This window comes from Carassius carassius, chromosome 4 (genome assembly GCF_963082965.1).
Source record: "Carassius carassius chromosome 4, fCarCar2.1, whole genome shotgun sequence".
Classification (NCBI taxonomy): domain Eukaryota; kingdom Metazoa; phylum Chordata; class Actinopteri; order Cypriniformes; family Cyprinidae; genus Carassius; species Carassius carassius.
The window spans coordinates 38,145,210-38,173,091 of record NC_081758.1 but is presented as its reverse complement, the minus strand read 5'-3'; the positions used below and the strand labels follow the sequence as shown (position 1 = coordinate 38,173,091).

At 35.9% G+C, this 27,882-nt stretch overlaps 1 protein-coding gene across 1 annotated transcript; it reads right to left on the bottom strand.

Moving 5' to 3' along the window:
* Positions 1–34: 34 nt before the first annotated feature.
* Positions 35–26,530, bottom strand: LOC132139985 (mitogen-activated protein kinase 1). Its single transcript, XM_059548728.1, has 9 exons — positions 26,123–26,530; positions 10,035–10,217; positions 9,132–9,321; positions 8,243–8,359; positions 7,723–7,837; positions 5,543–5,674; positions 5,270–5,379; positions 3,964–4,092; positions 35–2,752 (listed from the first exon to the last, which is right to left on the bottom strand). The coding sequence occupies exons 1-8, from the start codon at positions 26,266–26,268 to the stop codon at positions 3,976–3,978; spliced, it is 1,110 nt and encodes a 369-aa protein (XP_059404711.1). The 5' UTR covers positions 26,269–26,530; the 3' UTR covers positions 35–2,752; positions 3,964–3,975.
* Between the last annotated feature and the right edge of the window lie 1,352 nt (positions 26,531–27,882).

Sequence of the window (27,882 nt, the reverse complement as noted above, 5' to 3'; positions counted from 1 at the left end):
TACAAGACAAAGAGACAGAAATCTGAGGCAGAAATATAATACAATTGGTTTTATTCTGCAGTTTCTAGGTTACATGACTTGGCAGATGCAGAGATCAATGAACATTGGCTGTCTTTTTGAGCAGTAAAAACAAGCCTTTGAGACATAATGCCACTGTTTTCAATAGTTTCAAAAGATTGTAATCTAATTTTGAACTGTTTGTAATCACAAGTTTCCCCAGAGGGGCCAGATCCACGAAGCTTGCAAGTGAAATTCACAAAAAAGTTTGCCATTGTTAACAAAAAGAGGGTTAATACACAATTTTTTTTAATACAAAGATTAATAATAAATCACTAGACATTCATTTTTACAATAAAAACAGTTCTACACAAAACTCTCAAGAACTGAAGGCAATATGCAACAGGAACAAATCAGGTAGGGCAGAAAATAAAGGAGTATTTATTTTTCTTTACTTCCTCAAATTCTTCACGAGAAAATCACAAAAGCTGTGATCAATAGAACTTAAAATTACATAGAGAATTGGGGGTTTTTTTTCACTTTTTTAATTATATATATAAATTTCAAGAGTATACTGCAAAAAAAAGTCACAACTGATCTCCAACTAAACAAAGCTGCACAATAAATGTTATTTGTGACGCATAAAGGCACACAGAAACAGACAGGCTGCACACGGATTCGGCAGAAGCTATCTTACAGAGTTTCACAATTTTTTATATTTTTATTCATTATTTATATAAGAGAATTGCCCATACTCTCCTTGATCAACCAACATCTGATACCACCACTAGGAGGCGTCTTGCCAGATACATATAGGCAAAAGAAATGTAGGGTAAGTAAACCAAAGAAGAAGCAAGTGTGGGAAAGAAACACTTAAAGAAGCCATACACATATGTGCATATCAGTATCAATAACTTAATTTCTTAGGCGTCCATTTTCGCAAAGTGCGGTCTCGCTCACAAATTGCACAATAGTATGCATTATAGCACACATAGATCCAGGTAGACTCTCATTTCGCCTGGGTATTGACACACCACATTATTCATTCACCAGCAGACAGTATCTCATGATTGAAATGGATTAATAAAAGGTGCATTTCCATGGCTAGATGCTCCTAAGTTCCACGTGGAATTAAACCTGACGTTCTGGTTGAGCTAGTTCATCTAAAAAGCTAATCTTGATAATTAATATTTCTTCTTCAAACACTGAAAGCAACCTGGATTTTGAAAGAAGTGCAACTGAAATTTACAAGCAAAATAAAGAGCTTTTTTTCCCTTTTCTTTTTGAACTGCTAATACTCTATATAGGAAATATGAGACCACAAAAGGTAGGATATAACAAAAACCTGAGAGTCCAATAGCGGAATCCCCAGCAATGTGGCACTTCCATTTTCTTTGTATAGAAAGCTTCTTAACAGTCATGCAAGGGGCACAGTCTTATTGATACAAGGCGCCTGGGGGTGCAAGGAAAGCAAATATAATACAAAGAAAAATACAAAAAGGGAAAAAATCAATACAGAGGACAGGCACTGTGCGATTATAATAGACACTGATTTGAAATTTACCAGTTATGATTTAAAAACACAGGACTGTTCTTCATCCCATGACAGAAGCTCCTCTAAACTAAATTGATAAAGTCTACTTTCTAAATGGACCTACGTGTATCTTTAGATTTAAAGATACCTGGATTTTGGGATATATATATATATATAATTATTACTATTTTTTTTGGGCAGGTACTGTACAGTAATGTGAGAGCTTAGGTCAAATTTTGGACACAAGTACACATTTTCCAAGGTGGCAGAACATCTTTAAAGGGGACTTTTCTTTGGAGCAAATTTAATAGATTTGTCTTTTCTAAAGTTTCTAGAAGTGATAATGACTGAGAGTCAATGTACAAATAACAATTTATATATTAAGTTGATTAAAAACTTGTAATTATATATTATAACTACCTACATGTTTTAATGTATATAAATAATTACAGGTTTTTAAAAATCACACACATATGTATGTGTATGTATATAAGTCAGGTCACTTATATGGGGGTTATAAAACAATTGGATAAATGAATGAGTTTGAATACATTTTAATGGGTCATTAGTTAATACATATTTGCTTTTATGAAAATATATTAACGCCTTAAAATGGCACCGTGGCAAATTTCGAGCTCTGTGCACTTTGAGGAAATTGGCGATGCACAATGTGGATAAATGCTTGTCCACTGCATATATATTTAAGAATAGAGGAGATCGGAGCCCTCATTCTCTCCCTGTTTGACCTCTGTGGGACTTCAAAATGGCTTACAGACACTTTAGAAAACCAGCTTGTTGGAAATATTAACAGGAGGCTAGAAAGAAGCACAACAATAACACTATCATAGACATTATTTACTGAAGTGTATCAGAGGACTGCGAGGGGTTAATCGGAATCAAAAACCTTGATGAGATGTTGTATACAAACACACGTGGGCAAACTTTCACACAGATGGACAGGTAGAGAGAGTGTGAGTGTGAGAGAAGCACTTCCATTGTAATGAGACCGTAAGAGAGAAGCAGGTGAAGAGAGCAGGAGCCAGCATGAGGCCAGGTTTTCAGCTGGGGTCTGAAGAACTGAAGGGCTGCCTGTAGTTTTGGGATTTAGGAAGAGGAGGAGATAACGATAATGATGATGATTGCGATGAAGACCAAAAGAGGACCACAGCACACAGCTGAGTGGAGACAGAAGCATCAGCATGATTGAATCTAGACCAACACCTACAGACAGAAAAAAACAAAAACAACATTAGTTATGGTTAAAGCATAGCATGTATTGCAAATACGACTATATTCCAACCCGGATGTGTATTTGAGGTTTGCAACGTGCCAAATTACAGTAAAAAAAACAAAAACGTCTTTGGTGAGTATTTCAAACACATCAGCATGCACACCAGCGTTCAAAAGTTTGGAGTCCATGGTTGTTGTTGACTCCATTTTCAGTCCACCTAGAATTGTTACATTGTGCAAGTAGAACAAAACAGTCCTGCTAATAAAATAGGGTAAATGACCATTAATAACTACTCCGGGTAGTTTCAGCTTTTTAAATATATTTAAGTTCTTGTAATCCACTGCATGTCTTAACACTACTGACAAACCCGTTCATCTCTTTATTTGAAATCACACGAACACTACTGTTCAAAAGCTTGGGGTTAGTAAAAGAGTTTTTTTCTGTTTTTATTTTTTAAAGAAATTAATACTTATTCCGTAAAGATGCATTAAAGGAATAGTTACCCAAAAATGAAAATTTGATGTTTATCTGCTTACCCCCAGGGCATCCAAGAACACAAACACCACCTCTCTCTCAAATGGACTATTGACACTATTTACAATCTCATTTGGGTCCATTTGAGAAATAGGTGGTGGTAATGCACTAATAAATCCGTGATTCACCATAAAGCAAGAAGAAGATGATGACGCGTCATGCACCGGCTTTTGAGAACTCTCTCAGGACAGTTTGGACATTACGGAGAATCAGACGTAAAAAAAAACTATATAAATATACATTATAAAAGTACATTTTATGACTTGACAGACTGAAACGGTTAAAATCTTGGTTTGTGTTCTACTGAAGAAACAAATTCACCTTGGATGCCCTGGGGGTAAGCAGATAAACATCACATTTTCATTTTTGGGTGAACCATCCATTTAAATTGAACAAGACTGACCAGTAATAAAGAATGTATCTTATGCAGCAAATCAGTATTTGAGAATGATTTCTGAAGGATCATGTGATACTTAAAGAACTATGAAAATATTAATCATTTAAACAAATGAACAGAATGGAAATGACTCTTTAAGAGCTCAAAATGACTGGATTCGTTGCACTTGCTTACGGTTACAGTTTTTTGTTGATGTTTTCTTCTCGCTTTGACCCATGTGATTGATGTTATATATTTGATGCATGCATCTGGCTTCAGACTGCAGTTTACCTGTGTGTCAGTCTATGGTCTGTAAGCTGGCTGGAAGCGTGCAGTTTCTTCAAAGATCAGCTCTTTCAAAGTCTCTTTGGGCAAGTCATCCAGCTCCATATCGAACTTAAATGGAGCCTCTGCAACAGGCTATGAAAAAAAAAAAACAGTTTCGTCCAATAGGACAAGTGCTCAAATCTATGCAACAATGTAATTGTAATTTTTGAATGAAACTATGCAGCCATAGACACAAACAATATAAAATGTGAAAAGGCATTCATAATACAGAAATTGTTCTGAGCACATATTACATCAGAATCAGAAAGAGCTTCATTGCAAAGTATGCTTGCACATACAATGAATTTGATTTAGTGACATAAGCTTCCAGTACACAGAGACAAAATAAAAATGTATATATATATATAAATCTTACATTTCAACTGCTTAGACAACCAATTGCATTTTACCAGACACTCTATAGACGGTCAAAGGTTATCATGACCATATGGCTATTAAAGTACACTTCATAGTGCTCATGTTTGAAACGCTCTCGACCTTTGATCCCCATAAACTCCAAAATAATATGATGAAGCTAGTGTTCTTGAAAACTGAATAGAAGATTCTATATTTATCTTTTACTGTATTTAAATATTATTATTAAGCATGTAAAAGAAAGATTATTATTATTACTGTTTGTCATTATATAATTATTATTGTTATTTTCATAGGTCCTTATAGGAAAATAACCAAAACTCATAACAACAATGACCGATCAAATACATTTTAAACAATAGGATAAAAATGATAAAATCCATGTTTTATGATGTGGAGCACATACTCTCTTTCTCTCGCTCCCAAACAGACACACACACAAATAGTGCTATAGACACACACCTGGCACAGAAACACCTTGTTACCACTGCTCTGACGATTTTATCAGTAAAATAGTTTAGGACACGTGATTAATCTCTCTCTCTCATAACTGCATTAGTCTGACGCTTTGGTGTCGACACATCAACACCTCGGATCAATATTTCCTAATAATTCAACGGCCCTTCGTCAGCCATTCCTTACTTACATGAAACCATTGTAATCCTGATAGTATAGTATTTATGTTTTTTTTTACACAATGTAACTGTAATCTGATCACTAATGTATTCCGTTTCTCCCCAACCCCGATTAACAACCACAACAATAATAATAATATTTGTCTTGTGGCTCTTATCGTCTCACAGTGCATTGTTATCTTAGTCTTGCTTGAAAAATATTCCACTATTCAAAATTAATCCTGACAGAATTAAAAAAAGAAAACTAGTAGTGAGCTGACCTCATCTGTGGGGTCATAGTACTGTTCCAGGTACGGGTGAGCTAGCGCCTCCTCCACTTCAATCCTCTTATGAGGGTTAAAGGTCAACATCTTGTCCAACAGGTCCAATGCTACAAGAAAACAGAGACAATCCAGTTCATTAAAAACAAACCATGGATGTTAAGAAGTTCAGATTTGCTAAGACAGAAATTCAAACATGTTTTGCAAAATAAGTCAGATTATGTGAGACATATATGAGGTCTAGGTTCTTTGTAAGTGGAGTTGAACTCTGACCTTTAGGGTCTGCATTAGGAAACAGGCGGTTCCAGGGCACTTTGCAGCGGAGGGGAAGTGACAGAAGGTAATTTCTTGCTTTAATGTTGATAATGCAGTTGAGATCCTCCTGAGAAGGGGAGCCCAAAATACCTACAGGAGTGAGAGAAGACAAATAAAAGGATTAAATGATGTAAATATAGATCAGGAGAACAAGAGAATAAACAGAAAAGCAAATGTGCTTGGTCTTGTTGCATCATTATTTCCTTGATGTTTTAAAATAATATAAAGAAAATAGAAATGAAACATAGTTTGATATATAAAGAAGTCCCATATGCTCGCTAAGGCTGCGTTTACTTGATCAAAATATAATTACAATATATCAATAGAAATATTACTACAAATCTAAATTAACTTTTCTATTTGAATATATTTTAAAATGTATTTTACTGCTGTGATCACAAAGCTGAATTTTCAGCTTCATTACTCCAAGTCTTCAGTGTCACCTGATCCTTCAGAAACTATTCTGATATACTGATTTGCTGCTTAAACATTTCTAATGATCAGTGTTGCAAACAGTTGTCATTAATATTTTTGAGATATCTTTTGCCATTTTGCTAGACGTTTTGAGACTGAGACTTCAAATTAGTTGTAGATAATGTTGAGACAACACAAATGTCACTATTTTTTAAACATACCATTCTGCTCATGTTTATATAATTATTCAATAGCTGTGATGAACGCCAGTGTGAAGTACAGTAGGATAAACAGCCTATTTAATTTGAAATTACTTTTTTTGGTTCTGTGGATGGCGAATTGAATAAATGCTTGTCCAGAGAATGAGAGAGACAGTACAACAATAACCCAGGGCACCAGGCTAATGATATGCACATGCAATGTAAATGAGGAAATAAGTAGAGTTATCAACAGGGAAACATCTGCTCGCACAGGCCAGATGGGTTCAAAGACACATGTTCATGGAAATACTACAGAGATTGTCTCTTTAAGAGTTTGGTGGGAAAGCACACCTTCAAACCACTGATCTATAATAGAGAACATATATAGATCAGTGCTTCAAACACACGCAGCAGCTCAGACACCATTATCAGCTCACTGCAGGGTCAAAATCAACAGCATCTCTGACAGGAAATCAGTTTTTAACTGATGCAGCGGATGGAGAAAGGAAAAATAAAAAGAAGGGAAGCGACAACATCTGATGTGCTTGCAAGGGAATTGATGATCAAGCCTTTTTGGCGATAACCATCAAGCACCTATCTCAGTCTTACGATGCAAAACTGACCACAATGTATCATGTTTCAAACTCTGTCCAGAGATGGATGGCCTATGCAGAGCTTTTGAAGAGCGTTCAATGTACATCAATTATTCAGCTGACTGAGAAAGCATGTTTTCCAATACAGATGGACAGATTTGTGGAAACTGTACAAAAACATCTCATGTTTCTTTATGAGAAGAGTTTGATGTCAGTGCAGACAATGTGGTGTTTAGCCTTCCTGATGTCCCACGTGATTTAACTGTTCACCTCAACATAAACTAACAATCAACATAAACTAAGTTCAGATCTATCAAGAATTAGGGTTGCACGATTTGAGGAAATTTCTGTGATTCAAAATGCAATTTATGTCTTTTATTTATGCAATGCATTTTAAATAGCTAAAGGTAGGATATACTTGTTTGTAGGGATGCAAAAATGTTCTGATAAAAACTGCTATTTAAAATAAATAAAATGGCTCCAGATTCGCTGTGCTTGTTTGTAAGGCTGCCAATTGTATTATTATATATCAATATGCCTTTAAAACAATAACGTTAATTATAAATATCAGTTATTTTATTATTTATTGTTATATTATTTTGTATTAATTATTATATATATTTTTTTTTTTTTACAAGTGGTGCAACTATGAGCAACACCAAATCTGTAAACATTCCTATTCTTCTCAGTGCAGTTCTGGAAGTATACGTTTAAAATCTTAAAGTTTTTTCTAAATCTAAAGTCTTTTTATAGGAACCAGAGAGCTTTTTTTCACCTGAGCTGTAAATATCATATGACTAAATCAGACTATATTTACAGGAAAACGACGTCATGGCAATTATGACTGACCCAAACCCTTCTCTAGCAGCTATAAGCTGTGAATTCAAAGGCTGCAGGCTGGGTAATATATAAGGTCCACAAGGTTGTTTACCTAAGATGTGGTTAAGCTGGTCCAGATAGTGTTTCCCAGGGAAGATGGGTCTATTCGAAAGCATCTCAGCCAGAATGCAACCAACCGACCATATATCAATGGACTTCGTGTAACCCTGAGAGACAGACACAGACATGAAGATATTGTTTACTGATATAGCTATCAACATTTATGGCAAAAAATGTATCTTGGTTTTTTTTTTTTTGGCATTGGAATTTTCTGTGTGGTACGCATCACAGTAATACCATGGCTATCTTTGAAGTAGCATGGCAAATGATGACAATTTACATTTAAATGTAAACTATTTCTGAAAAAATCTAGATAAAATTCTAAATAGACCTAACTAAAAAATACCTTTTTAAAAACCTTTTTGTTAATAAAGAAATAAAAGTTGAAATAAAATACATTATAAATATTAGATGAAAAACTTTGCATTGGAAATGTTGCATTTGAAAATAACTCAAATAAGTCCAAGTTCAAGCAATAAAATTACTAACTCTCATCAAGACTGATTGCTCACCTTGGAATTGAGCATAATCTCTGGTGCGCGGTACCAACGTGTGGCTACATACTCCGTCAGGAAGCCAGTGTGGTCATGGTCTGGATCGGCCACCCGGGCGAGCCCAAAATCACAGATCTGCAGAAGAACAAAAAAATGAAAAATAAAAGAAATCTGAAGTTACAAAGAATATTCAGCAATGTCCAAGATGAGCCTGACCTAACTTTGCATTAATAAAGCGTGGTATGGTGTGGTGGCAATGGAGTTGTAAAATTACAAGGACTATGCCTGAAACTGCAGAACAGTTGCTAAATTAAAAATAATTTGTAAACTAAATTTCAAGTATCTTATAAACTTTTAATTTCATTTTAATTTAAAAATGTATGTACATCAGTTATGATTATCATTACAGTTAAACTAAAACCTTAAAAACATTTTCATTTCTTGAAATGAAATATGAAATAAAATTTAAAAAGATTTCAGGTAGTTTCTAAGACAACATTTCTCATTTTCATTTAAAGTTCATGTACTAAAATAACAAATAAAAATGAACTATACAAAAAAAAAAAAAAAAAAAAACTAATAAAAATGACAAACGTAAATGTAGAAATCTATATTAACAACTATAAAAGTATCTCGATACTAAAATAACAGTGATTTACATTTTATTTCAAATTATTTCTTATTCGCTGCGCTCTGTTTGGCTGATGAGCTGGACGAGCTGTTTTGTAAAATGGAATAACTTTATATTTGTAATACTTACAGAAAAGAACATTAATAAAATGGAAGTTATGTGCTTTTTTGTAAAACCAACACAGCTGCAGTTCCATTCGTTGACACAGATATGACACACATCAGCTTTAAAGGAGTTTAAAATGGCATAATGGCAAAGAACTGCAGTGTACTTCACCTTGAGGTCACAAGTAGTGTTGAGCAACAGGTTAGATGGCTTCAGGTCTCTGTGGAGAACGTTTGCTGAGTGGATGTACTTTAGGCCACGCAAGATCTGGTACAGGAAGTAACAGATGTGGTCATTGCTCAAGTGCTGTGTCTTCAACAGCTTGTACAAGTCCGTCTCCATCAAATCCTGTACAATGTAGCTATAGTTTTTCAACGGTCAAGGTCAAACACAAAGCTTGGAGATCAGAAAAGAGAAATGGGTGCATTTAAGAACTGACAAAAGCTTGTTGAAGTTCCTGCTACACCAGCAACAGAAAGTACAAGCCCATCCCTATCATCTGTATTAATTTCAGTAGAAAGAAAAGCGTGGCCTTTAAGATCTTGTTTCTACATCCTTCAACCACAGCTCTGGTATGACGCTAACCATATTAGAGCAACACAGCGATTAGATCATATAAAACTACTCTCACTATCCAAACGCCTACTGACTATCGATTTCACACCTAAAATTAACTCTTTACTAGAGATTTTTGCATTGTCTCAGCCTACACAGTTGGAAAAGAGCATTGTTTGTGCCAGAGGCCTCATTTTCAGCCTGAACATGAATATTTAGAAAGCGGAACGGAAAAATGTATTGAATTCAAAATTAAATACGTCTCAGTTTGTCTCTCTTTTTGCTTTAATGATGGCGGCACTTGAAATGACAAATGTAAAACCTGATGTTCTCCAGCATGATAAAAAAAGCATCTTTAGCTTCAATGGAAGAAATTCTGACTGTTTGTACAAAGGAGCCACATAATCATAATCACTGTTTGTACATAGGAGTCACTAATGTACTTGCCTAAAATAATATGACAGAATAACAAATAAGTCTACATTTGTTTCCAGGTTAAAATACAATTAAAAAGGATACACGTCTTTCATCTGGTCGATGGTTGGGGTGCGGATGATGTCGTTGATGCTGATGATGTTCTCGTGCTTGAAGCGGAGCAGGATTTTAATCTCACGGAGCGTGCGCTGACAGTACGTCTGGTGCTCAAACGGACTGATTTTCTTTATCGCCACACGCACTTTATTATCACGATCATATGCCGAGCTGAAACAAAGAGACAGCAAAAAAACTTTTTTTCCTCTTGGTTTTCAAAACAGTGTTGTGTAGCATTCTGTCATTATAACACATTCAAAATTTAAAAGAAAACCACACAAACAACATTTAATGTTTACCAAATGACACAGAGATATCAAGTATACAATATAAGAAGTGTAGTGTAATACAATGGAAAAGATGAACTGTTAGAAAAGCTGCTTTAAAACACTTCTCAAACAGAAATATAAATTATTGAAAAAGACAATAGACAAGCAGAGACTTTTGAAAGGCACTGGAGAAAATGGACAAAGTGTAGAAGTCAATACAGAGGAAAGAGCACGATATATGCTTGTGAATGAGGGGAATATGTACACCTATGTAAGCTTATACAAATCTGCTTACATATTTCTACATGTGTTTATTTACGTATGGGGTGATATATGAATACATACTGTAACCCTTTTTAAGTTATTTTTTTCCCTTCAAAATTTAGAAAGAATACCTATTTCTTTAGGTAGAAAGACTGTACCCATGAAGCGGAACTGACTGTTTTGCAATGTTAAGTAAAAAATAATGTTTAAAAATTTTTTTTACAAAATGTAAAAGTGGGAAAAGGATGGTGGTGGAAAATATGCTTGTAAGGACTGATAATGATAAAACACTTTAAGCAAAAATAAAGCATTAAGAATACAGGTGCATCTCAGTAAATTAGAATGTTGTGGAGATGTTCTTTTTCTCAGTACCGGTAATTCAACTAAAATTATGAAACTTGTGTATTAAATACATTAAATGCACACAGACTGAAGTAGTTTAAGTCTTTGGTTCTTTTCATTGTAATGATTTATCAAAAAACCCACCAATTCACTATCTCAACAAATTAGAATACTTCATAAGACCAATAAAAACTATACTAAAAACTAAAACTATATTTTAGTGAATTGTTGGCCTTCTGCAAAGCATGTTCATTTACTGTACATCTACTCAATAATTGGTAGGGGCTCCTTTTGCTTTAATTACTGCCTCAATTCGGCGTGGCAAGAGAAGAAAAAGTGCAGATACTTAATGCAAGTTATCTCGTTCTCATCACTGTAACTTGAAAAAAAAACCATTATGTAATATTTATGCATTTTAATGTTTGTTGTACCCCCTTTTAATTTATGCAGATGTAATTATAAAATATGGTTCCAAAAAAAAAAAAAAAAAAACTTCTGGACCCATTATGGTAATGAGAAATTGGGGAGAAGAAATGTGCATAATAGTCTTGAAATTGTCATAATGCAAATAATTTTAATGGTCTACGTATTTATTTAAAATTATTTTTATGCTATTTATTTGTTCATTTTATTATTAAATGAAATTAAGCACATTCTGACACAGTTCTCATTACAGTAATGCAAATAATCTCATTACCCTTAAATAAAAATCAGCATTAAATTAAGTATTTCTGCATTTTAATGCAGGATGGCCGCAGGTCCTTTAAAGTCTTAAAATCTCTTAAATTCAGATTTGCTGGGTCTTAGATGTTTTTGGTTACATTACCGCAAAAATTTCCCCAGTCTGACGATTTTATTCAGAAATATATAAATATTTGTTGTATTGCATTAAATGCAACAAAAAAAAGATCTTTAGATCTGTCATTTTAACAGGAATTGTTGAATTGAAGAAATGTTCTTGATAGTTATGAAAACGCTTTGATACAGATCATTTTAATGGCCATTTATTTATGTTTTTATTTTTTATCCATGAGCTTCATGAGCTTTACTCAGTCACACAGTGTTCATAAGCTCAAACGGCTGTGCTGAAGTCTTCTTTGAGTTTGGGTTTTGCTGTGCTCTCTTATCCAGTTGTATTTCACAGACCTTTAGCTACACATTGCAGATATAAGTGAAACTAAAATAGTGAGTTTGCTGTGCTTGTTACTGTGTGGATCTTCAGTCTTCAGGATATTCACATGCAGCAGTCATTTCCTTCAGTTTTCATGCAGCCCCAGCTTTATTTATAGACATCTTTATTATTTGGTGACATGACTGTATGCCATTGGAGCGTCTTTTTTTTTTCCCTCCTTCCTCCTCCGCACCAAGGGTATCTGGCATTGTCAGAGTATTGTGTAAATTCACTACCAACATTCAGCCTGTGGCCGCCCCCCTCCTTCACATTACCATGGAAACAGCCTGTTGCATAACTCCTCACCGCAAAGTCTCGCCTGTCCATCTCCGTGGTAACCGTGCCTCTCTTGTTTCTCTTTTCCCCTGCTGTTTTGCTGTGTCCCTCCATCTCTACTCCTCTCTCCCTCTCTCTCTCTTCACCTCTGCGTAATTTCTCCACTTTCTGCCCTTTAGAGTGTTTTGTGCACAATGCCAGCCAGATGCTTGATCTGTGAGCGTCATTCTTGTCAAATGACACAAATCGAAAATTGGCATCAACAACAAAAAAAAATAAACGTGTCAAATTGTGACCTGCTTGGTTGCCATGTTTCTGCTGTGCAAGAGAAAATGGTGCAGATGCTGCATTATTGGTGCACCTGACACAGATTTAGCATTAACAGTGTGTCAGCAGTGCAGAGTTCAGCTCACGTTTATGTTGAGATGAGGTTGTATCTGTCAAGTTCTTTGCATTTATGAACATCATACGTGAAGAAGTGTGACACAGACCAGCTTTAGGAACTAAGGAGGAAGGTTAGAGGTGATTGAATGAAAAGTAAAGTTTTTTTTTTACTATTTGTTATACACACACACATATATAAACTGCTCAAAAAAATAAAGGGAACACTTGTGGCATTGTGTTGTTACGTGTTCCCTTTATTTTTTTTAGCAGTTTATATAGTGCATACAGTATTCTCCTTTTTTTTATATGAAGATCAGTTAAAACAAACCGTCTTTGCAAATGGTTTTAACAATTTGTATTTGCTTAAAATATTGACATCAAAAAATATTTAATTTAAACAAAGAGGCTATATCTGGATGTTTGTTCAGTTGCAGCACCTTTTTATGTTTGAGGGGTTGGTTGATTATTTTTGTTTGCTTTTTCTCAAATGTTTAAAATGAGTAGCCATAAATATAGTTGTACTTTTTTTTTTCAAATAAAACTAAAAGTGAAACTACAGGTTCAGCTCAATAAATTAAAATGTCGTGGAAAAGTTCATTTATTTCAGTAATTCAACTCTGATTGGGAAACTTGTGTATTAAATTCAATGCACATGAACTGAAGTAGTTTAATTCTTTGGTTCTTTTAATTGTGCTGAAATGCCAATCGGCTAATCAACTCAAAACACCTGCAAAAGTTTCCTGAGCTTTCAAAATGGTCTCTCAGTTTGGTTCACTAGGCTACACAATCATGGGGAAGGCTGCTGATCAGACAGTTGTCCAGAAGACAATCATTGACACCCTTCACAAGGAGGGTAAGTCACAAACATTCATTGCCAAAGAAGCTGGCTGTTCACAGAGTGCTGTATCCAAGCATGTTAACAAAGTTAAATGGAAGGAAAAATTGTGGAAGAAAAAAATGCGCAGCCGCAGCCTTACGAGGATTGTCAAGTAAAATCGATTCAAGAATTAATGAACTTCACAAGGAATGGACTGAGGCTGGGGTCAAGGAATACGGACGTGTCAAGGAATTTGGCTACAGTTGTTGTGTTCTTCTTGTTAAGCCACTCCTGAAAACAGACAACGTCAGAAGCGTCTTACCTGGGCTAAGGATTGGATGAGAGCAAGTCTTGTATTTCATTTGGAAACCAAGGTCCTAGAGTCTGGAGGAAGGGTGGAGAAGCTCATAGCCCAAGTTGCTTGAAGTCCAGTGTTAAGTCTCCACAGTCTGTGATGACTTGGGGTGCAATGTCATCTATTGGTGTTGGTCCATTGTGTTTTTTGAAAACCAGTCACTGCACCCCTTTACCAAGAAATTTTAGAGCACTTCATGCTTCCTTCTGCTGACCAGCTTTTTGTAGATGCTGATGTATTTTTCCAGCAGGATTTGGCACCTGCCCACACTGCCAAAAGCACCAAAATTGGTTAAATGACCATGGTGTTGGTGTGCTTGACTGGCCGGCAAACTCACCAGACCTGAACCCCAGAGAGAATCTATGGGGTATTGTCAAGAGGAAAATGAGAAACAAGAGACCAAAAAATGCAGATGAGCTGAAGGCCACTGTCAAAGAAACCTGGGCTTCCACACCACCTCAGCAGTGTCACAAACATGAACAGAAACATGGTCATCATTAAATGCAGTACAACAATATTACAATACATAAATACTTGGAACTATTTTTGTCAAGCTACACTAATTAAATTTATATCATTTGCAGTATGTTAACGAGAAATGGGAGTGAATGTACTTAATAGGCACAAGAATAATGTCACAATGCAAAAAAAATAAATAAATAAATAAATAAATAAAAAATATATATATATATATATATTCTTTCGCTTGACTTTGGGGTGAAGTTTCAACCCAGACATTTTCTTGGTTTTGTAAGATTGACCCATTTAGATGCGTTATGCAATATGGCATTATATGCCTTTACATGCTCTTTGTTTAGTCACAATTTCTCTATCAGCAGGCTTCTCAGGCTTAAAGAAAACAGAGATGCTTCTATTTCAATGTACCTTCTGAGGGTGAAGACGCTTCTTGAGACTTGTGGAAATGGGGCTGGTACACCACAAGGTTGGATAATCTTTTCCATTCTGTTCCTAACCCAAAACGCCCGCACATTTACAGCTGTGCCAGTGAGAAGATTTTCACATTCTATAAACCAGAAAATCTTAAGAACATTAACTAGGTTGAATGGTTTCATTGCTCTGAATAAAGAGATCACATAGGCCTTACTTCAAAAAAACTAGTTGTTTACATTTGGAAATGAGAGGGGTGCAAAAGTCATCAACTTGATACTAGTGTTGCCAAAGTGTTAATAAACCATTGCTAAGAAGTTATGAATGGTTAAGCCAATGATAATTGCTTCAGCAATTTAGAAAAAAAACACCAAATTGTAAATTGTTTTTTTTCACCCTCGTATATGCATCTTCTTGATGTGCCTTGCAGAAACTACCAACCTTGCAAATAAAAATAATCATCAAGAGCTCTGGCTTTCCTCTGCTTTCTTTCTCTCTCTCTGTTGCTGCTCCTTCTGACACTCCTCCCAGTCAGGCTGGTTCACATGACGGCAGATTGACGTCCTTGGCAGAAAGGTTGCTATGGAGACTGGCACCGTGGCAGAGTTTGGCATGGATGCACAGTCCAGGCAGTATAGCCACACACATCCTGCATCAAACAGCGTGTGTGTGTGTAAGCGCAGGCATGTGTGAGCGTGTACATGTATTGACTAATATAGATGCATGTGCATTTGTGCATACACAAGATCTTGAGAATGCATAAAAGAAAGTTTAATTATCTGACTAGATCCCTCACTGCACGTACAATATGAGTATCAAATCCTGGTGCAAATCAGGCCAGGCTTCAATATTTTCCAGTGTATTAAAAATGCCTTGTTTTGACATGTTAATTTTTACTTTGTGACATTATCATTCTTCTGGTAACCACAGACAATAATATAAAACATGGACATATCAGAAAATATTTTGCTTTTACAATCTGTATTGACTTCAAGACTGTCTAGATGATAAATCCTATAAACTCATAGCATATTATAGTTTTTGCTATATTGTAGTTGATGAATGGACATGCCAGGGTTATTATAGTTAACTAAAGCTATATATATATATATATATATATATATATATATATATATATATATATATATATATATATATATATATATATATATACACACACACACATACACACAGTCGTGGCCAAAAGTTTTGAGAATTTCATAAATATTAGTTTTCAAAAAGTTTGCTGCTTAACTGCTTTTAGATCTTTGTTTCAGTTGTTTCTGTGATGTACTGAAATATAATTACAAGCACTAGCTACGATTCAAAGGCTTTTATCGACAATTACATGACATTTATGCAAAGACTCAGTATTTGCAGTGTTGGCCCTTCTTTTTCAGGACCTCTGCAATTCGACTGGGCATGCTCTCAAACAACTTCTGGGCCAAATCCTGACTGATAGCAACCCATTCTTTCATAATCACTTCTTGGAGTTTGTCAGAATTAGTGGGTTTTTGTTTGTCCACCCGCCTCTTGAGGATTGACCACAAGTTCTTAATGGGATTAAGATCTGGGGAGTTTCCAGCCCATGGACCCAAAATTTCAACATTCTGGTCCCCGAGCCACTTAATTATCACTTTTGCCTTATGGCACGGTGCTCCATCGTGCTGGAAAATGCATTGTTCTTCACCAAACTGTTGTTGGATTGTTGGAAGAAGTTGCTGTTGGGGGGTGTTTTGGTACCATTCTTTAATCATGGCTGTGTTTTTGGGCAGAATTGTGAGTGAGCCCACTCCCTTGGATGAGAAGCAACCCCACACATGAATGGTGTCAGGATGCTTTACTGTTGGCATGACACAGGACTGATGGTAGCGCTCACCTTTTCTTCTCCGGACAAGCCTTTTCCCAGATGCCCCAAACAATCGGAAAGGGGCTTCATCGGAGAATATGACTTTGCCCCAGTCCTCAGCAGTCCATTCACTATACTTTCTGCAGAAGATCAATCTGTCCCCGATGTTTTTTTTGGAGAGAAGTGGCTTCTTTGCTGCCCTTCTTGACACCAGGCCATCTTCCAAAAGTCTTGGCCTCACTGTGTGTGCAGATGCGCTCACACCTGCCTGCTGCCATTCCTGAGCAAGCTCTGCACTGGTGGCACTCCGATCCCGCAGCTGAATCCTCTTTAGGAGACGATCCCGGCGCTTGCTGGACTTTCTTGGATGCCCTGAAGCCTTCTTTACAAGAATTGAACCTCTTTCCTTGAAGTTCTTGATGATCCTTTAAATTGTTGATTTAGGTGCAATCTTAGTAGCCACAATATCCTTGCCTGTGAAGCCATTTTTATGCAACGCAATGATGGCTGCACGCGTTTCTTTGCAGTTCACCATGGTTAACAATGGAAGAACAATGATTTCAAGCATCACCCTCCTTTTAACATGTCAAGTCTGCCATTCTAACCCAATCAGCCTGACATAATGATCTCCAGCCTTGTGCTCGTCAACATTCTCACCTGAGTTAACAAGACGATTACTGAAATGATCTCAGCAGGTCCTTTAATGACAGCAATGAAATGCAGTGGAAAGGTTTTTTTGGGATTAAGTAAATTTTCATGGCAAAGAAGGACTATGCAATTCATCTGATCACTCTTCATAACATTCTGGAGTATATGCAAATTGCTATTATAAAAACTTAAGCAGCAACTTTTCAAATTTCCAATATTTATGTAATTCTCAAAACTTTTGGCCACGACTGTACACAAACAAAACCAGAAACATACAATCCACACAGGAAATTTGACCGGCACAAACAGACTGTTTACTGAACTCAAGCTCAAGTGGACAAACGGTCATTTTCATAATTATTAATATAATATGAACAATAATGAAGAGGTGCTATTTGCGAGGAGGGCACACAAGATCTCAATTTACTCCAGCTATAGATGCATGCCTCTGAATGAATGAGTCAGCCTGCTAAAGCAAACAGCCAAAAGAGATAAGCCTTTACACCAGACCTGCATGACGCATTTAATGGTCGCAGCTACAGGAAATTCTTACCCTCAGACAATGTAAAAATTTAGTATAATTACCTAATAAGCAGAAGAACTGGGGTTATATTGCTCAAAAAGCATAACATAACTAAGTGACATTTTGGAACAGCATAAAAGTTCAATTACATATGTTCAATATTTATGGTTTTAAAATTGTGGCATTAGCATTTCTCTAGACAATAAGATAAAACATTAGATGTATAAGAAAATAATCTGTACATCTGAATGGGGCATACTTGATGATACAATTCGTATGGGGTATGTGTCACACATCACATGACCAAACAGGAAAACACAAGTCTCATCGCATCTGCTTGTCAGAGAATGTGTTAAAAGCAGTATGAACTAATGTTGATATCTATGGACTTTGAAGGTAATCAGCTAACCTAGCTAGTTGTTTTTATTGTTGGCTTTTAATTCAATTTTCATATCAGAATAAAAAAAAACACTTTTAGATATCAATCTGCATATATGATGGGAAATGGTTAAGAACATCGTTTGTATCTTCTTTCAAGGCATCTTTAGTAAACCAGCTCCATATTTAATTAAAGCACATACAACTAGAGCCCGACCGATATATATATATATATATATTTTTTTTTTTTTTTTTTTTTTTTTTTTTTACAGATTTAAAAAGGGGAAAAAAGGATGATATTGATATATCGGCCAATATTCTTTGTGTATTATTATACACTGAAAAAAAAAAAGTATTTCATTCATCCAATTAAAGAAATTTAGGGTAATGATTAACATCTATATTTTTTAACTTGAGCTAATGAAAAGTAAATAACTTGCCCTTAGGGCAAATTTTGTATTTTTCATTGGCTCAAGTCTTGTGTGTAATTTTTTCTAAATTGAGATTTATACATCATCTGAAAACTGAATGAATAAGCTTTCCATTAATGTCTGGTTTTTTAGGATCAACCGACATTTGGCGGAGATACAACTATTTTAATATCTGTAATCTGAGTGCAAAAAAAAAAAAAAATCTTAATGTTGAGGAAATCGCCTTTAAAGAAGTCCAAATAAAGTTCTTATCAATGCATATTACTAATCAAAAATTAAGTTTTAATATATTTCATGTAGGAAAATTATTAAATATGCTTATGGAACATGATCTTTACTTAACATCCTAACGATTTTTGGCATAAAAGAAAAATCTTTTATTTTCCCCATACATTTTGGGGAAATCGTTAACCTAATGGTTAAAGATTCCAAGTATGGATCACCATACTTGGCTGTATGTTACTTCACTTTCACTTTCCCTACAATGTATTTTTGGCTACTGCTACAAATATACCCCAGTGACTTAAGACAGTTTTGTGCTCCAGGGTCACATATGTCAGTGGATTTTGATGTGAGAAGACAACAGGGGATGGACTATTTATTATTATATGGATTATGGACCAGCGGTTTTGTTTCTTACAAACACACAGCTTTTCACTTCACAAGATGTTAATTGATGGACTACATGATAAACCATATGGAGTATTTGTGAATTATTATAATGTTTTTAGCAGCTGGTTGGACTTTCATTCTGACAGCACCCATTCACTGCAGAGGATCCATTGGTGAGTCAGTCGATAGATGGCCCATGGGTACATTTTCAAAAAATACTATTTTAATTAGCTAACAAAGTCTAACAAACGCTGTAAAAATATATATTGCTCATTATTAGTTCATGTAGGTTTATGCATGACCTGATGTCAACAATTGAGACATTACTATAGTGTTAACTAGAGCCCGACCGATATGGATTTTTGGGGGCCGATGCCGATGCCGATATTAACTCGAAAAGAGCCGATTTATAAGCCGATATTTTGATTTTAAAAATAATCTGGATATTAGACCCATTTCTTATAAACTGCATTTACACAACATTCAATAGCAAAATATCTGCCTGTTCTATGTATGTGGGCTGTATAAACCATTTTCCAGAATGGACTATGTTAAAAAAAAAGCCTTAGATTACAGTCTCAATGACTAAACAATTGCACATCAAAAGTATATATTTTTTAATGATCAAAAAACAGTCTGGTTTTAAACATTTAACACTTTTACTTTCTTCCAGTTGAAGCTGGTTTTAACAGTCTGTGTGTTTACTGTAAATAAATTATAATACTAAAGTTAAAGTATTTGCAGAAGTAGTCCCACACTTTGCTGCTACAGCATTCACCTTTTTCAGCCATCTGTTGGCAGAAAGAGAGACGGAGAAAGAATAAGCATGTGTATTAATAATATCACCATGTATCATTACTCATGTCATCATTAGAATTATAATAATAATAAACTGGGATCTCCTACATAGGCAAAAATGAGAAATATATATATATTTTTTATTTGTCAAGCAATAGGTATTACCTACTTATATTTAACAATATTATTTCAACATTTTCCTGTTATGTCTGTAAAGCTGCTTTGAAACAATATGTAAAAAAAAAAAAAAAAAGCGCTTGTTCAGCTCACATTTATTTACATGTCCCCTCTGGTTTAATCATTTCTGACGCACCTACTGTAGTTACTGTAACTACACTATATTTGCTCTCACAGACACATTCACAACAGACCCGTATATCTTCTCCTCTTCTCTTTGTGCAGTCTGAATCAAAACATCGTCTTGCCTACTATTACCGGAAGATTACGGAATCAATTCGAAGTTGAATGGTTAACGTTAGTGTCATGAACACACCGCTGTCAATTTTGAGAAGAACCACCTTCAAACAAGTTAATAGCAAGCATTTAAGGGGCCTGCTAAAAAGGAAGCTATTAGCGTTAGAGTAACGTAACCAGCCTGAATTCACCAAATTGTTCTCTGGACCTGAGGGTAGCCTCTTCTTCCTTGCTTCTCTCTTAATTCTCATCAGCAGGACTAGCGCTATCGCTCGCTTCTTACAACGGGACAGATACATGTTTGCTGTTGACCGAAAGGAGGAGGAACAGACTATGAAAGAGCTCCCGCTAAACGTTTTTAAAACTCCGCCTATGCCATAGCGCAGCGCAAATCGCGTTGTATCTGAAGGGCAACGCTGAGCCCAGCGGCAAGCGCCGTGCATACCGCGTACTGTGTGAAAGGCCCAATTACGCGGTCATTATGTGGGAAACACACCGCAATAGAATAAGAATAAGTTAAACGCTAACGTTATAGTTTGACCTCCTATTAACGTTCGCGCTCTTCCACTGATAAACATGGTATTAGCTTTGTGGCTAATCTAATATAGCAATGCATTAGCGGCTGTAAGTGATGTTACAGAATATTTAGAAGTAATAATGATAGGACCGTTAGCTAGAACTACCACACAGTTTTTATACACAGGGTATGAACTAAATCTACAATCATTTCACATGACGAACGACAGACTCACCGTCAAAACAGTTGATCGCTTTCTTCTGTAGTGGACTTCTGGCGCTGTTGTTAACTCTGGAGCTGCAGAGCTCCCTCTGGTGGGCACACTATGCAACACTCATAACATGAGTGAAGCATGAGACTCTGTTTCTCATGTTTCATCGGCCGTTATAAATGCCGATGCCGATTTAAATGCAATTAGCTTATATCGGCCGATAATATCGGCCGGCCGATATATCGGTCGGGCTCTAGTGTTAACAGATAGTTACCAGATGTGAAAGGGGGAAAAAATGGCAATTTTGGTAGTCTAAAATAGGAGAAAATATTCCTAGCATTTATTGTGGCAGAGCTCCCACAAAATTCTGAATCAAGCAATTTAACAAATTCAATTAAAGCAGAAGCCATCCAATTAGTGGAAGGATGCTTTTATGAGATTCCTTATATCAGTCTGTAGAAAATTAAGAAAAACAAAAAACACTAAATTTAAAGTGCAGACTGAAACTGAAGCAAGAGCATAATGTTTTTATGTATTTAACAGAAGATAATGCTTGGAAATGAAAACAATGTAGATATTAAATCAGTTTCATGCACTTGGAGTTGGGCATGGCATCATCTATCGCCGATGGCTGACAGACGTCACAATGCTGACCCGGCATCATGATCACCAGAATGTTATGTTTTTAATTGTATAATTGTTTGCAATGTTTTGGCATATGCCTATCTAGCGAACCCAACCCCAACCCTATAAGTGACAAAATTCTAGATAAAACAGCTGATATAAGTAGCGAAAAAGCTCCAGTGTTTCCCACAGATATATGCATGCTAAGTGAAGTAATAAAGAGACACATTCACAATGACTTCATAAAGTTCGTCTCAGTGCTGTGGTCTTAACAAATTTGGTAAAGTAAAGAGGCAGGGTCATGCCCTCCAGTGTGAACACCATGAGGAACTGTAACTGGTAATCACTCCTGCAGCATTCCTCCTCATGGTTTAGAGATGCTACCCACAGAGCTACTTCTGCAACACAACACCACATCAGTGTTGCAAGTTGCAACACTTTTGAGCATGAAATCGGCAAGTAACAACACACTGTAGACAAAGGATTAGAACACACAATCTCTAGAGTCTCCAGAGTAGGGATATGCCGGTATCAAAATTTCCTGTTGCGATTAATTGCTCATGCTTTTATCACAGCATTGAAATTTAGATAAAAAAAATACTATTCATAATAAAGTATAATAGGTTAAATAACTTTTTTCTTATAACAAAAATAACTGAATATTTAAATACAATAAAAACAAACCATACTAATTAATACCAACATTTACTAATATGTGGACCCTTTTCTCACAGACCGTGATGATGCATTTCCACAGTTACTAACATAGTAAATCAAGCTATTTTTATTTAAAAAAAATGTATATTTAATGTATATTTATAACAAAATGTGTTATAAGGAATATGCTTTGTCACATTACCTTGGAATTAAATCACAGAAAACTAGTAGTCAGAGCTACTGCATGAGTGTTTCTCATTCAACAGCTGAGGGGATGTTGGCAAATTTGTCATTCTGAACTTGTAATAAATCTCTTATATATATATATATATATATATATATATATATATATATATATATATCTTTACCTCTTTTGTTAACTCACAAAAGTGCTATCATGACTTTTATTTATCTGAACAAACTTCTGCTTGTGAGAACCCTGGAAATGTAAAAAGCATTTATTTTTTAAAATGTATAATTTTTAAAAGTTTTTAATAAGTCAATATGAAAGAAACTATCAAAATTTTGAACATGCTTTCTTTATTTTGATGTATATCCAGGTGTAACGATATATTGCTCATTGTCAGTTCAGGTTAGCTAATGGATTAACTAATGGTACCAAATGAGACGTTATTGTAAAGTGTTACCAGATAATTGTTTTAAATATCTATTATTTAGGAATATATGGTCTAGCACAAGCACAATCAAATTATTAGGTGTTGCTTTGATACATGTAATATTCCATAATAAATGTCACAGCCTCTAGGCTCTTTCATGGACACTATTTATTTAGGCACGCAAACATTATTTCATTTTGTAAGTGGAAGTGATATCCTCAATCTGCAACCGTGACAATGTGTTTAATATCCAGAATACCTAAAACACTTAAAGCTGTATTTAAGCATCTATAATACAGCTTAATTACACTTTCCATGTGAATTTACAGAGAACGTCACCTCCAGTTTTAGACACTGCTAAAGGAACAAGCGCTTGCACACGCACACATACAGTTGCAGGAATCACTGCTTCAGTGCTGCAAAACAACAAAATATACTGCAACCTTTCGCCTCAGTTTCTCCATTCCTAAATCCACTTACCCGCCCTTCCCTTTCCATTTCCTGCCCCCTCTTCGCTCGTTCACTTGCTCTCTGGTTTAAAAATGAAACCCAGCCTATTCCCAACCTCTCTTAGTAACGCAGCTAAACTCCACATTCTCCAGCTATTACATCACAGGAGGCCTCTGAGCGAACGCCAGGCCAGTGGATGCCATTGGAAGAAACTGACCCACAATTGCAGTTGCCGGTACAGCTCTGTGTTTACAGATAACAGAAAACAGATCCTAGATTATGGACATCATCAGTTTAGAATTATCTGTAGACTCTCTCACCACGGTGCATGTTTGTTTAAGAGAAGTAATCTAGGAATGATGGAAATCAGATTGTGTTCAAATGGCCCATTGTTTGTGACTTACATTACTGGTTTTTGAACACCATTGACAATGGTAACAGCATGTTTTACTTTTGCATAACACAGGACAGGTTGATGGCCACCTGAAATGCTTCCTCATGGACAGAGGGGTGTAATGCAGGATGCAAAATCCACTAGAATCGGCAGTGCAGCACTTATTTCAGCAGGAACAGAAGCAGCTCTAAGATCTTTCTACTTTATAATAATATGCCAAAAATGGGATCACTGCTGAATCAAAGGAACGATTAGTTAAAATTCACTCTTAGTGGGATTCAAATCATATTAGATGATACCTTAGTAGCTGATGACATCAGCAGATCTTTGTAAAGGTACTCCAAAACAAATGTCAGCAAAACTAGTTTGTGCACATTAAAGATCTCAAATGACACATCGTGCAATTCAATGCGGCACAACAGGATGAAAACTAGGAAAAAAATTAATTTGATGCCAAAAATGGCTTTTTAATACCCAAATGGAACTCTTTTGAAATCGAATGACTTGAAGCTATTTTTGATATGCACATGAGCAAAAGTTCTCAAATACTCAGAAACACATTGTCATGTAAATAAGATGTATCTGTAATATTATGCATACAAATGACAGCAACAAACCAATACACAAAAAATATATCATATGAATAATAGTCAGTATTTAATTACAATAACTTAGAATTATGTCAAAGTATTTTCCAATTATTATAAAATAAATCCAAACATATACAGTATAACTATAAATATACATAATTTAATATGCCCACTGTTATGCTAGTCTCAAGTATAACAATGTATAGGTAGGTATTCTGTTCTTGTTGATTATTAAATTATTAATTAACATGCTTCTTTACTCAAACTCTTTTGCAGAGTTACTGATGTCAGTCAAAAGCAAGGCTCCACAAAGGCTTCAGTACCGTTACAGCCTGTTCAGCACAACATGTTACAGGCCTACACGTCCATATGACAGTCAACCCAGGGTGGCTTGTTCTACTCTGTAACTGTTGGAGTGGGTGTGAACCATTCATTCATCCATGTGAGAAGACCAAAACTAGGCCTGCCAGCGATGAGCTCATTCGTTTAGCCAACGGACTCCTCTCAGCAGAACAGATGGGCGATCAGACTGCACGTTTGAGCCAGCAGTCTCTCAATTGTAACAAAGCTAGCCTTGAAACTTAACCATAAGAAGTCTCCTTTGTTATACAATTTTAAACTAATGTATAAACATTTCTGTGTACGTATTTGATTTACAAATTAAGGCAGATACGCAAAAGTCTTGGGAATCTAGTGAAACATTTATATTTGGAAAATGATGCTTTAATCCACTTTAGTATATCTAACTGATGTATAAAGTTAGGGCTGTAGGTCCAACTCAAGCACCATCAATTTCAACTGTTTTTCGTGGGCAGATCCAAAAGCAAAGCACATCCAAGTGCCTCTTGTTCCTACCAGTTTTGCACAACCTTGGGGAGCCTGCGCCCACGCTGCCCAGGAGAGCCCTGCCACCTTGACATTCCTGGAAAAGCTCTGCGCAAATTTCACAACTACACTCCATTAAGTTTTGATCCATTCCTGATGTCTGGTCTTAGCTAAAACTGTCGGATATCTTTGCATTTACAGACTGGAACTGCACCACAGATCATGCATAAAAAATAAAAAAGCATTTCTGCTAATCTGTCATAATATTAAATATTATCATGAATTGAATACATTACCTAAAAATAATTAGAGTAGTAGCATTGCTCAAAAACCTATTTATATAATCTGAACTTGATATTGCAATGCCATCGAGTTAATACTTTTACATAAAGCTAATGCAAAAAAAATAAAACTCCTGAGAGACAAATATACAGCCTAAATTAAATCTGCAGTGCAAAATGATTCAATAATGAATCACCAGCTCATGATTAGAAATGCTTTAACAGATGTCAGACTCTGTGTGAACTTGTCTCTATCTGTTAATGCACATCTAAAGCTAATCTTAAAAGTCCAGCGTAAAAAAAAAAGAAAAAAGAAAAGTGCATGCAACTGGTTTCAAGGAGCAGCAGCACGAGAACGAGAGAAGCGGGTGCACTGCGCTGTGATTGAATGAACAACTCCAATGCAAGCGACAAAAGGAAATATAATCACAATTCTCGGATAAACAGCGGTAACAAAGCGTAACATGTTTACAAGTACAAAAGCATCTTACCAAACCATGCCATACGCGCCTTCTCCGATGTACGAGAGGTTGCTGTAGCGCGGCCCGACGTCGAAAGCCTGACCGCGGACCATCTCGGCACCGGACCCGGGGTTCGGACCGCCGCCAGCGGGGGCAGATACCGCAGCTGTCGCCATTGCTAAGAAACCGAGCTGCCTTCACACGCACAACAAACGCGCTTTTCTTACCCAAAGCAGCTTACGGAGCTCGGGAAAAGCTTTTAGGTTTAATAAAACACAGCGGGAGGAAGGATAGGCGACGTGGTTAAACTAAGCCGAAGTCTTCGCGTCGGAGTGAAAGTGTTGTTGACTGGCATACAGTGATAGTAAGCTGCGCGTGGTGAGACTGACTGACTGCAGGCGGCAGCGAGCGAGAGAGAGTGCTGCCGCAGGAAGTAACGGAGCAGGTCACGTGGGCAGGGAGCGGAGCGTGGTACCATAGAGATAGAAGTTACACTATTAAGCCAGACGAGGTGATAAATGATGGGTAGGTCCTCTCGATTTTACAGTGGTTGCAGATAATATTGTAAATATGCTTAGGAAATTATAAACAGATGTATCATGTTTAGGAGACTGTTACAGTTTAACAACTTATAATAGAGCCAAACGGGTGACAGACAGGGGCTGTGTGTACAATCTTTTTTTCTTCTTTTTTTTGTAGGATGTATAAATAATTTTCAATCAGAAATTGCATGTTTTCTTGTGAAACATACTCCAATAATCTTTGTTTTAGTTACATCTTCGAATTTTTTTTTTTTTTTTTTTTTTTTTTTTTTTTTTTTACAGTGTACCAGAACTGGTATGTATTATCTGAAGCAGCAGGTTCTTTTGTTTATTTTTATATACAGTAGGCTACATCATCTTCTTAAAACGTCAGTATTAATATTAAAAGAGCTGTTGGTCTTTTATGATGGTTTCCCAGATAAACTTGATGAAAGATACTCTGAAACCAATAAATCAGGCTGGTTTGTTGATCATCATCATCATCGTCACGTTATGCACATTTTCTTAAAAGATTCAAGTATGGTTACACTTATAAAAATATATAAAATATTATAAAATATATACAAAACTGTGGCTAGGTCTTTAAAAAGGTAGTAATATGTACAATTTAGGTACTTTTAAGTACTAATGTGACCCTTTAAGGTACTAACATATACAATTTAAGGGTTAAATGAAGTAGCTTTTGTAATCTAGCATACTGCTCCAGTCACAGCATTGTACCTTTTTTTTCCCCTGAGAGTTTATGACTTAATATCAAGAGGTAAAACTCTACGAATCTTACCTACATGATTTTATACTATAGATAATTTCATGATATAGGTCTTGTGTTCACAAACTCTAGAAATGGCTCATTATAAGCACATACATTTGGATATTCTTTGCCTGCAAGAGTTCAGTTTTGCTCTGCAACCATTTTGCTGTGACCGTACAATCATGCGTGTACACATTTTTGCTTTGTGCAGCATATTTGCTTCACATGTGAATCGTACATCAGTCAGACAAATCTTCTCATAAGAAGAGTAAGTAAGTGCCTGTGAAAGGAGACCATGGTAAACTAAAGTGCACAGTTGTGTGGTTTACCACGCTAGAGACAGCTAATCTAACACTGTCAACTGTGGGAACCACTAGTGCAGTAACAAATCCAGACACTAAACTGATGTGAAAAGTACTTTATTCACATTATATCTGATTAAAGCCCAATTATTTGATCCAGTATAAAACATTACGTGCATACAACCTGAACAATTG

Bases quoted from the DNA above. Each gene is read 5' to 3' on its own strand.
- LOC132139985 (XM_059548728.1), bottom strand. From the start codon at position 26,268: ATGGCGACAGCTGCGGTATCTGCCCCCGCTGGCGGCGGTCCGAACCCC. The intron at 5,380-5,542 runs GTCAGAGTTCAA...GTTTTCTTGTAG, and splicing joins TCCTAATGCAGACCCTAAAG to CATTGGACCTGTTGGACAAG. The intron at 4,093-5,269 runs GTCAGCTCACTA...TTTTTTTCATAG, and splicing joins ACTATGACCCCACAGATGAG to CCTGTTGCAGAGGCTCCATT.